We start from the raw sequence: 10875 nt of genomic DNA, 5'->3' as shown, positions 1-10875 counted from the left end.
GCGAGACAAACCGGCCTCCAGCGCCGTCCTGGGGGGTGAAGGTGACAGTGAGGGACAAGCGAGGGAGCCCGGGCTCATGTCCAGCACGTGCTCGGGCTGCCCAAGGTGTTCGTAGGTGATATAACCGGGGCCTCGTTAACTGTGCACGGTATCGTCGTAAGATTTGTAACTTCTATGTTCGTGTGTATTCTGGATTTTAGTATTAGCGTTGCTGGCAAACTCCTACGCACCCCTCAGTGCCCGGCTCTGACATCACCGCCTCTGTGAAGCCTCTCTTCACCATCCTGGCGAGCGCTGGCCCTCCTGGGGGCTTTCCCGGCACTTCAGCCCCTTCAAGCCGGGCAGCCCCTGGATGGGATCTGCCCCCGGCGGCACCGGGGGTCACTCTCCCTCTGATTCCTTGTGCCCACTCCCCGCTTGGCACAGACAGGCTCAGAGGGAACGGTCCTTCCTCCTCCCCTAATACACACGAGTCCTGAGGGACCCACGTCTCCCTTGTGCCCGCACCCCGGTCTGGTGCCAGGCAGGTCCTGCGAGGCAGGCCTGGCAGGAAAAGGTCTTTTTCTGGTTACGAGGAAGTGATTTCTGTGTTGACGGATCTCAGCAAGGGCCCGGTGTTGCCCGAGGCCGTCCGCTCGGGCAGGGCGTGGTGTCCACACCTTGCGCCTTATCTCTGGCTGCGCTTGGCACCGGGAGTCGCTAGTTTCACCTGCGTCGTACGGATGAGGAAGCTGCCACTCGGCGCACGGCCTCCACCAGCCCGCGAGAGGCGACTGTTAATCCTCCGGCGTCGTGCGAGCTGGTGGTTGAGCAAAGCCATTAGTAACAGCTAAAGTGTGTAAACTGGTGATTTAACATCTTGTGTTGAAACCACAGGTCGTAAATACTCAAAATTCTCCTTCCCCGATTCCTTCACCGCCTGTTGCCATCACCTGCACCCCCGAGGTTATTCAGGCTGTTGATGTGTTGGTGGAAACGGGTGTGTGGACTCCTCCGGCCCCGGCCGGTAACACCTCGCAGCCTGCGGTCACCCTCGGTGGGCTCGCTCACGCCGCGACAGCCCGCGGCACCACGCATCAGGGCCCCCACCCCAGCCCCGCTTTACTGGAGAGCCAGCTGTTGGACATTTATCAGGACACCAGTGACCTGAGAACAGAGAGGTTGTGACCTGCTCAGGGCCACCCGGCTGGGAAGGAACAGAGCTCCGAGCCCGGCAGTGTCGCTGCCCAAGCCCACGCCCCCCTGTGGCCCCGCTGTGGCCCCGCTGTGGCCCGAGGCCCCAGTTTCCCTGCAGCCACACACTGTCCTGCTCAGTCGGACGAGAGAGAGACGGTCACTGCCCTCCGGCCAGGCCCCCTCCCTCCTTCACGGAGTCTGTCCACCCTTCCCCCCTCCCCGCCTGCGTCTGAGGGAGAAGCCAAGCCCGTGCACAACCTCTGCCTGGCGGTCAGAGCCCGGCCACCTGGCCACCCTGTCCGCGCGCCCCCGGCCTTTGTCCGGCCATCTGCCCGTCAGCTGCGGGACTGCCTTCCCGGGGAGGCCCGGGCCCGCCCCTCGCTCCCTGACCCCTAGGCCTGGCCTGCCTCTTGGCACCACCTGGGGCCCCAGGGCCCCTCCCGTCACTCCCCACGGAGTCTTCTGTCTCGTTCTAGTGCAAAACCAGGCCGCATCGCCCCGTGCTGTGTCCTCGGCCGCAGCCGCCGCTCTGGCCTCTGTGCTTGACGTGCGCTAGGCACACTCCTGCCCCGTGTTTCTCTCTCCTGCCCGAGAAGGCAGGGCTTTTTGCCCGTTTGCTGAATGGATGAATGAGCGAGGGGACGAATGACCGGGATTCCAGGCGCCGGGAAGGCCTGTGCAGGCGGCGCGGCGCGAGCTTGGCTGTGTGGCCTTGGCCGGGCCCCTTCCCCTCTCTGAACCTCCGTCCCCAGTATAAGGACAGCAGTGTGGTGAGGTGTGAGGACGTGGGCTCCGGAGTTGGACAGATGGGGTCAGGTCCCCACGGGACTTCTTCCGGGGGGGGGGGGGCTTGGGCCGGTCTCGCCCCCACTTCCGCGAGGAGGCAGCCGTGGAAGGACACGCGAGACGCCGGCGGTGAGCTCCTGCCGCAGGAGCCGCTCGGCGCCTCTGTCCTCAGGGACTAGAGCCCTCCACGGGTCACCCGCCGGACAGGCCGGGCCGCGGTCGCAGGGTTGCGCTGCCCGGGGTGGGCCCGGCCCCGCGTCACGGCCCCGTCTCCCCGCAGTGTTCATCTGCAGCTTCATGGTGGCCGCCCCCATCTTCGGCTACCTGGGCGACCGCTTCAACAGGAAGGTCATCCTCAGCTGCGGCATCTTCTTCTGGTCGGCGGTCACCTTCTCCAGCTCCTTCATCCCTCAGCAGGTGAGGCCCCGCGCCCCCCGCCCCCCCAGCCCCCCTGCGCTCCCTCCCCCCCATCTCTGCTCGAGTCGCAGACGCGGTCGTCCCAGTGCGGTGGGAGCGGGGCTTTGAGGCTGCTTTGTAAGCTGGCCTTGCGAGGAAGGGCCTCCCCCTGCGAGCCCCGCCTGGGGCCTTGCAGCCTCGTGTGGCACCCTCCTTCCGACCTGCCCCTGAGCTGGGGTCCATGCCGGGAACGGCAGAACCAGCCTGGTCCAGGAGGCAAGGCCCCTGATTCTAGCCCCAGCTCTGCCAGCATCTTGCTGTGTGACCCCAGGTGAGTCACGGCCCCTCTCTGTGCCTTGCACAGTTTCCTCTTTTGTTTTTAGAGCTTGAGTGTGAGCAGGGGAGGGGCGGGGAGAGAGAGAATCCCAAGCAGGCTCCGTGCGCAGCTCAGAGCCCGACACGGTGCTTGATCCCATGACCCTGGGATCATGACCTGAGCCAAGTCAAGAGCTGGGCGTGCAACCGACAGTGAGCCCCCCAGTGCCCCTTTTACTTTATTTTTTAAAGTAAACTCTATGCCCAAAACAGGGCTTGAACGCATGACCCCAAGGTCAAGAGTCCCATGCGTACTGACTCAGCCGGGCGGGTGCCCCACACAGCTTGCTCTTTGCCCAGCAACCCGCTGACTCCCTGGGTCAGAGTCCGAGGGCAGCGAACATCGCTTCGTAAGCAAGGAGTTCCAGACTCTGCTCCCACAGTTCTGGGTGTGAATGTCCCAGCTCTGTTGTCCATTCAGCCTTGGCCTCAGTTCCTTCATCTGTAGAATGGGAATAGTGCTTCTCAGCTGGAAGGTTTATTGTAAGAAATCACTGAGCTGGTCAGTGCCCAGACCCTGGACCGTGGCAGCGTTCAATGAGTTATCATTTCTATTCTTTCTGATTCACAAGGGAGATACGTTGCTTTGATAGGTAGTGAGTCTCTCATCAGTAGGAGTGTTCAAGCTGAGGAAGGACAATCACATGGTGGCTGCTATAGAGGGAAATAGAGGAAGGAGAAAAGACCAAGGTCTGTATTCAAGGAGCGTTTGGCCTCTGGCACGAGGGAGAAGACCCTGTCTCCCCGTCCTGGGGGGCTGTGCAGGGTGCCGAGAGCCCTGGCTGAGGAGAGAGCAGTCTCTTGAAATCCATGGGGTCAGGGAAAGCTTCCTGGAGGAGGTGGCATGTGAGCTGGGCAGGCGGATCAGGGAGGTGAGGCCTTTGGTGGACAGGCTGGGCGGCGGGAGCAGACCCCCGAGGCAGTAACGTGGGTGTGCCCATGGGTCCCCCAAGGAGGAGGAGGGTTTTGCTGGAAAGGAAAACACCAGGTCATAGTGAACTTCAAGTGCCAGGTTGGAGGGTCTGGGCCTCCGCTGAGGTCGGCGCCGGCCCGGAAGAGGCTGGAGGCAGGTTTGGGGCTACAGCGTTGCCTCACGGAGGGATCGGGCCCAGAGTGTCAGGTGAGCCTGACGGCCATGGTCGAAAATGGGGCCTGGACCAGAAGCCTGTGGGGCCCCCCGGGCCTTGCCGGGCCCCCGGTCAGCTGGCCTGGGCTGCCAGTCTGGGACGGAGCAGCGAGCCGGACCGCGATGCCGCAGCCGGGGGGGGGGGGGGGGGGGGGGGGGGGGGNGGCGGGGCGGGGGGGGGGGGGGGGGGGGGGGGGGGGGGGGGCTGGCGCAAGTCTGTAGGCTGGCGGCGGCCACGGGCGGGCGGGCGGTTTCTGGCAGGGCCTGGCAGTGTGACTCTGAAGCTGATCTGGCAGAGACCGTGTCCGGGAAGAGCCAGGAGCGTCGTGAGAAGCGGCGTGGGGGCGGCCTGCCCGTCGGTCATCAGGCGCGGCCGTTCAGCCAGGGCGGCAGGCTGGCGGCCCTTTCCGCGGGCGCCGAGCGTCGGGCGACACGTGCGCCTCGGGCAGCTTGCGGAGGGTGGACCGTCCGTCGGGACGAAAGATAAAGCCTATTTCAAAACAGGGTCCAGACGGGTGAGAATAAAGGCAAAAGCAAAGTCTGTAAAGACTGAGAACTCGAAATGCGCGGGGAAGCGGGCCACCCCGTAGGCCGCGGGCAGCGCGCGGCGCAGGCAGTTCCGGGAGGGGCTGGGGCCCGGCCTGGGTCCCGAGTCATCAGGGAAGTGCAAATTGAAACAACACTGAGACACCGCCTCACACCCATCAGACGGGCGATAATTAGCAAGGCAGGGGTCGCCAAGTGTTACTAACGCTGCCGCTGGCGGTGTGAACCGAACTGGCGGGCGGGGCCTCCGCGGGGAGCGCCAGGATCCTGCACGACGCCGGGGGCCCGCGTCCCACGCCCGGCCGCTTACTTCGAGGTGCGTCCCGAGGGAGAAAGCCCGGCTCGTGGGCACGCAGCGGCTCGCACATGCACGGGCGTTCGTGGCGGTCCGGTGATGCCCGGTTAAGACCTCGTGGCGCAAGTGTGGCCCGGATCTTTATTAGGCGGGACCAGCGGGCTTCAAACCCGCAGAGGGCAGAGGCGAGGTGTGGGGCAGGAAGCACGGTGCCCGTGCAGGAAGAGGGAGCGGGACGTGCTCGGGGAGGGGGTCCCCGGGGGGCGTGGGGGCCACTGGACGCCCTGTCCACTCGCGGAGGAACTCTCGCCTCCAGAATCTCTCGCGAACAGCGCGTGGGAGGGTGTCGTCGTCATTTCGGGACGGGGTCTGAGCAGGATGAGGGAAATCGCCAGGCTGACGCATCACGCTCAGCGACACCGAGCGTCTGCGTGGTGACGCTCCCCGCGGAGGGAGCCGAGGTGCCTGGTGCGTGTGCCCGTGTCCCGGGGATCAATACACACGATGCGTGAAAAGCTCACGCAAACGCGCACAAGACGGCCCAACGGCAAGGTGGGCAGACAGCCCCCGGGGAGAGGCAGTGAGGTGAGCAGGTGGGGGACCCCGAGGTGGAGGAGGGGCACGGGCAGGCCGACGACGCAGAGGGCGGTTCAGGCCGGGGGGAGGGGAGAGGAGCCGGGGCCGGCTAGCGTGTGGGTGGTGGTGGCTGGCCGGACGGGTGGTCAGGGTGGGGCCGGGGAAAGATGGCCAGGCTGGGTTCTCAGGCCCTGGGCAGCTGGAGGGCCGGGTCCACATCAAAGGGGGAGGACCCTGGCAGCTGGCAGGGGCCCACCCTTCCTGGCTCAGCCGGGCTCCTGGCTGTGACGCGGGGGCGGGGGGGCTGCCCACCCCTCCTGCACACGGGGTCCTCCGAGCTGCCAGGGTCAGCCCCGCTGCCTGCCTCGGGCGGGACAAGGAGTGGGGTGACTCGAAGCTCCCCAGGTGGGGCCGGAGCCCGGGGAAGAGGTGTCCCCTGTGGGCCGCACTTAGAGCCGTCAACCCGCGGGAGGCCAGAGCCACCCCAGTGCCGGGCCTGTGCGGAGGGTCCTGGGGGCCCGGAGCGTCGTTGCGGCCGAGTCGGGGCTTGGGCTCCACGTTATGCGCCGGCTCCCGGGCCCGCGGGAGCTGGGGGGGACGGGGGGGGGGGTCGGGCAGAGGAGCAAGGGGCCCATTCTCTGCCCCTCCTCCAGCACTTCTGGCTGCTGGTCTTGTCGCGGGGGCTGGTGGGCATCGGCGAGGCCAGCTACTCCACCATCGCGCCCACCATCATAGGCGACCTCTTCACCAAGAACACGCGCACGCTCATGCTGTCCGTCTTCTACTTTGCCATCCCGCTGGGCAGGTGAGGGTCTGGGCAGGGTCCCTGTGGACGTCCCAACACCCTCTCCCTGGGCTTGGTGCTCTGCAACCCCGACGGGCGGAGGCAGCCGGCAGGCGGGGTGGGCGGGCGGCTGGCGGCCCCACCGACTGGTAAGCACCCTGTCCCCTGCGCTGTCTTGTCTGCAGCGGCCTGGGCTACATCACGGGCTCCAGCGTGAAGCAGGCGGCTGGAGACTGGCGCTGGGCCTTGCGGGTAAGGACACCCCAGCCTGGGGTCCGCAGATCAGGGCACGTGGGGAGCTGGGGAGCCAGACCCAGTCAGTGGTCCTGCGGCCTCAGGGCCCCTGGATGGGACGAGGGGCTCTCCCGCGTGTCAGGAAGTCCCAGGTCCGCGAAGGTGCGTCCAGCTGGAGCCTGGTGCTGTGTTGGGGGCAGGGCTGGGAAGAGCCCTGTGCGCGGGGCCCCGGGGGTCTGGAGCCCCTTCCTGTCCCGAGGGGGGACTCAGGCAAGTCTGCCAAGGCCCCAGGACAGGGCAATCAGAGGAAACAGAGATCCCCAGTCTCGCAGAGCAGCGGAAGCTTAAGACAAAGTGTTTTTTCCTCAAAAGCAGGAAGGAAGCAGCCTCCGTGGAATTTCTTGATGGGGCACTCGGAGAGGAACTCCCCCCGCCGGGGCTCGCGGGGGGCTCGCGGGGGGCGGGGGCGGGGACGGGCCTCCGTGGGCTCCCGCTCAGGAGGGGCTGGCGTCCTCCATGCGGACAGGGCCCAGGCCCGGGCGGCTCTGTCCCGACAGGGCACACCCACCGGATCCGTTCGCTGGGGCTTCGTGCCCCCCGCCCCCCGCCCCCCGCCCCCACTCCAGGGCCTGTCCATCGCTCTTTCCATCTGTCCATTCATCCCGTGGTCAGTTTGCTCTCCTTCCGCCCCCTCCCACCTGGCCCTCCCAGGGGGCTCCGGCCGCAGCAGTGACCCCGCCCGCCCACCGGGCCCTGGGTGCCACCTGCCTGCCCTCGCCCTCCCAGGTGTCCCCCGTTGTGGGCATGGTCACAGGAACCCTCATCCTGATCCTGGTCCCGGCCACCAAGAGAGGCCACGCTGACCAGCTCGGGGGGCAGCTCAAGGTGCGGACCTCCTGGCTGCGGGACATGAGGGCCCTGATCCGCAAGTGAGTGCTGCCAGGAGGGCTCGGGGGGGTGTGGGGGCTCGGGGGGTGCAAGGCCCCCTGTGCAGCATGGCCCTGTGGGGGATGGGGGCTGGGGCGCAGGACCCCTGCTGCTCACGGTGCCCCTGGCGCTTATCCCTGCAGCCCGGGCCCGAGGGAGGGCTGCCTGGGGTGGGCGTCCCCTGCTCAGTGCTGCCGCCCTGGCCTCTCCCCAGCCGCAGCTACGTCTTCTCCTCCCTGGCCACGTCGGCCGTGTCCTTCGCCACAGGGGCCCTGGGCATGTGGATCCCGCTGTACTTGCACCGGGCCCAGGTCGTGCAGAAGACGGCAGACTCGTGCAGCAGCCCACCCTGCGGGGCCAAGGACAGGTGGGGCCGGGCGGGGGGCGAGGTGGGGGCGCCCCGCCCAGCCTCGCCCCCGCCCAACCTGCACCCCGTGCCGTCTGTCCCTGCAGCCTCATCTTCGGGGCCATCACTTGCTTTACTGGCTTTCTGGGTGTGGTCACGGGGGCAGGAGCCACGCGCTGGTGCCGCCTGCGGACGCAGCGGGCTGACCCACTGGTGTGTGCGGTGGGCATGCTGGGCTCCGCCATCTTCATCTGCCTCATCTTCGTGGCCGCCAAGAGCAGCATTGTGGGCGCCTACGTGAGTGTGACGGGGGTGCCCAGGGGGTGGGTGGCCCCTGGCCTGGGAAGTGCGCTCTGGCCTGCAGGCCCCCTCCCCTTGGGGAGGCTCCTGTCCACTGCCCGCCCCCTGCCCCCTGCCCCCTGCCCCGCCCGTCCAGGCCACCGGCCAGGCTTGGGGTCCCCCTGGATCCTGCAGACTCCTCGGAGCCTGAGGGTCACCCCCCGCCAGGAGACGCAAGCCCCAAGGGGGATGGGAGCTGGGGGAGGGGCCTCCCTGCCCACGGCCAGGGAGCGGCCTGGGGCAGCTGCGGGGGCCCTGACGGCTGCTCTGATCTCTCCCGAGCAGATCTGCATCTTTGTTGGGGAGACGCTGCTGTTCTCTAACTGGGCCATCACCGCGGACATCCTCATGGTGAGGCAGGCAAGGTTCCTTTGGGCCACCCCCGGCCTCCTGGCTCCGGGGACAGGAGGCCGGGTGGGGGGGGGGGTTGTGGGGGGTGGGCCTGGAGGCAGGGAGGGGATCGGGCTTAATGGCCTGAAAGCAGGGGCCAGGCCAGCAGGAGGGCCGGGCACAGGGCTGGGTGGGGAGGGGACTGTCTGCCGGCTGGGCATGGCCGGGAGGCTGGTAGTGCCAGGCTGGCCTCCTCCCCTGGTCTGAGCGCCACAGGCCCTGCCCGCCCAGCCCGGCCCGGCCCGGGGCCCCGGCGCTCCCGCCTGAGCGCCTGCGGCTGGGCTGGGCGGACAGAGGCCGTCTTCACGGGGCCAACAATGGGTTCCAGACCAGCTAGCCGGGGACAAAGGGCTGTCTGAGCCGCAGCCGGGAGGGGGTGTGGCCCTGATAACTTGCAGTGTCTGAGGGGTGGGGTGACCTCTGCTGTTCCTGGGGATCGCCCGTCAGGGCCAGGAGGGGTGGGAGAGGGGCATGTGGGTCTGCGGCCGGGAGAGTCCCGGAGCCGCCGGGGCAGGCCTCCTGGGGGTCACGTGGGGTTCGGGGCCACCCTATGAGACAGCCCAGGAGATCAGAGTCTGCCTGGCGCTGGGGCCCTGCCAGGTCTCCTCCAGGAAGTCTGCCTTGCTTGCCTCCTTCAGTGGGCCGGGGGCCACGGGGTCGGGCTCAGCCCCCTGGTGCAGCATGGAGCCGGGCGAGGGGAAGGAAGGGGCGTCTGTGTCCAGTGCTGCTGGCGCCGGGCAGGACCCCTGTGCTCGCCCCCAGCTGTGGGCAGGGTCTGGGGCCCAGGGAAATCGTGTCCCATTTTATTTTATTAAGTGTCACAGCCACATGACTAATCACTGCTGGAAACGGGGCCACACAATCCCATCGGATGCAGCCCTTCCCCCAGCCCTGTAACAAGGGGCCCGGAGGGCGTGGCTGCCGGGGCTGGGGGGGTGCGGGGGGCTCTGCACACTTGGAGCTGCGCTCCCTGGAGGCAGGGCTGCCTGGCCCGGGGGGCTGGGGGCACCCCTGTGTGGGACTGGACCAGCCTCACCCCCTCTTTGGCCAGCCTGGGCCTTGCCGGGTCTTCCTGGGGAGGAAGCAGCCTGGCCTTCAGCTCGTGGGCACGTGAGACTGAGGCCTACGTGTCACCCGTGTGCCCGGGGACGGTTTCCCGGGACCATCGCGTGGGCTCCACAGCACAAGCCCCGTGCAGAACCTCGAGCGGCCTGTCCGGCGTGGGAGGGCCCAGGGGGGTGCGGTGACCGCGGGGACGTGGCCTCTGACCGGCTGCCTCTCGCACAGTACGTGGTCATCCCCACGAGACGGGCCACGGCCGTGGCCCTGCAGAGCTTCACCTCGCACCTGCTGGGGGACGCCGGGAGCCCCTACCTCATTGGCTTTGTGAGTAGGGGCGAGGCCGGGTGGGGGCGGCTTCGGGAGGCGGCCCCTGACGCGCCCCCACCCTCACAGATCTCCGACCTGATCCGCCAGAGCACCAAGGACTCCCCGCTCTGGGAGTTCCTGAGCCTGGGCTACGCGCTCATGCTCTGCCCCTTCGTGGTGGTCCTGGGTGGCATGTTCTTCCTGGCCACGGCCCTCTTCTTCCTGGGCGACCGCGCCAAGGCCGAGCAGCAGTGAGTGGGCGGGGCCGGGGGGGGGGGCGCAGGGGCCGCCCGTCCTTCTCCAGGTCCCTGACTTCTCTCTCTTCTCTCCTTCACTCCTGCCTCTCCTCTCCCCACCCCTGGGCTCTCCCACCTTCCCCTGGGGCTGACGAGGTCCCTGCCCGGCACGACGGGCCAGCCGGCCCCCGAGATGCGATGCGCCAGAGCAGTGCCCGGGCCCGGCCGCCGCTGACCTGCCGCCTTGACCCCCGCCCGTCTCTCCCCCAGGGTGAACCAGCTGGCGATGCCACCCGCACCCCTCAAAGTCTGAGGCCGTGAGTGCAGCCGGATGGGGGGCGGGCAGCCCTTGCTGGGCCCTGGGGTACGTTCTGGAAGCAGGGGCAGCTTCTCCAGAGGCACTTCTTTCCCTGGGCACGGCCCACTTCCTCTGGAAATGGTGCCCGTTGACTGATGGGGCAGGGCCGGGCCAGGACTGGCAGGAAGCCCTGCTCCATCCCCCGAGCACCAGGAGACTCCTACCTTTGACCTTCCTAAGGGCCTGGCCCCCAGGGGCCACACTTCCCAGCAGTGCGGGTTCCAGGGTCACTGACCCCCACGTTCCCCGCCACCCCCAGAAAGGCCCATATTTTCCAGCAGCAGGGAGCCCCCCCAGTGACCTGGCCTCTCTCTCTAGGTGCCTCCGGGACCGCGAAGAGGCCTCACTGACGCCCTACCTGGGAGGCATCCCAGGGCGTCCCGGCCCTGCTGGGCTGACCCGAAGCTTTCTGTGTGACCCAAGGCTGGGCACCCACCCTCTCTGGTGTGGGGCTGCGGAGTGGTCATGGCTCCGAGACACCGTGTCCTCAACTGACCTGGAAAGCTACGTGTGGGGGAGCCGCACGGACAGACAGACGCCCAGCCCCAGGGCTGGGCTGCAGGGCCCAGGGAGGTCCCAGCCCCCAGCAAGTCTGTGGGGGGAGCCCGGCCGGTCAC

General features: G+C 67.9%; 1 protein-coding gene across 1 annotated transcript in view; it reads left to right on the top strand.

Annotated features, from left to right (window-relative positions):
- SPNS2 (sphingolipid transporter 2) overlaps positions 1-10669 on the top strand; it is a 30774-nt gene extending 20105 nt beyond the window's left edge. The window contains exons 3-13 of the mRNA XM_039254491.1: positions 2243-2379; positions 5930-6081; positions 6246-6312; positions 7081-7223; positions 7436-7588; positions 7675-7864; positions 8192-8257; positions 9584-9682; positions 9752-9915; positions 10171-10217; positions 10577-10669. Of these exons, the coding sequence (XP_039110422.1) occupies positions 2243-2379; positions 5930-6081; positions 6246-6312; positions 7081-7223; positions 7436-7588; positions 7675-7864; positions 8192-8257; positions 9584-9682; positions 9752-9915; positions 10171-10213 (1214 nt within the window). The 3' untranslated portion in view covers positions 10214-10217; positions 10577-10669. The remainder of the gene's footprint in view (positions 1-2242; positions 2380-5929; positions 6082-6245; positions 6313-7080; positions 7224-7435; positions 7589-7674; positions 7865-8191; positions 8258-9583; positions 9683-9751; positions 9916-10170; positions 10218-10576) is intronic.
- Positions 10670-10875: the final 206 nt, after the last annotated feature.

Source organism: Hyaena hyaena, unplaced genomic scaffold (genome assembly GCF_003009895.1).
Source record: "Hyaena hyaena isolate Hyena2069 unplaced genomic scaffold, ASM300989v1 scaffold_492, whole genome shotgun sequence".
In the NCBI taxonomy this organism is placed as follows: Eukaryota; Metazoa; Chordata; class Mammalia; order Carnivora; family Hyaenidae; genus Hyaena; species Hyaena hyaena.
This window is presented reverse-complemented; position numbering and strand designations above follow the sequence as displayed.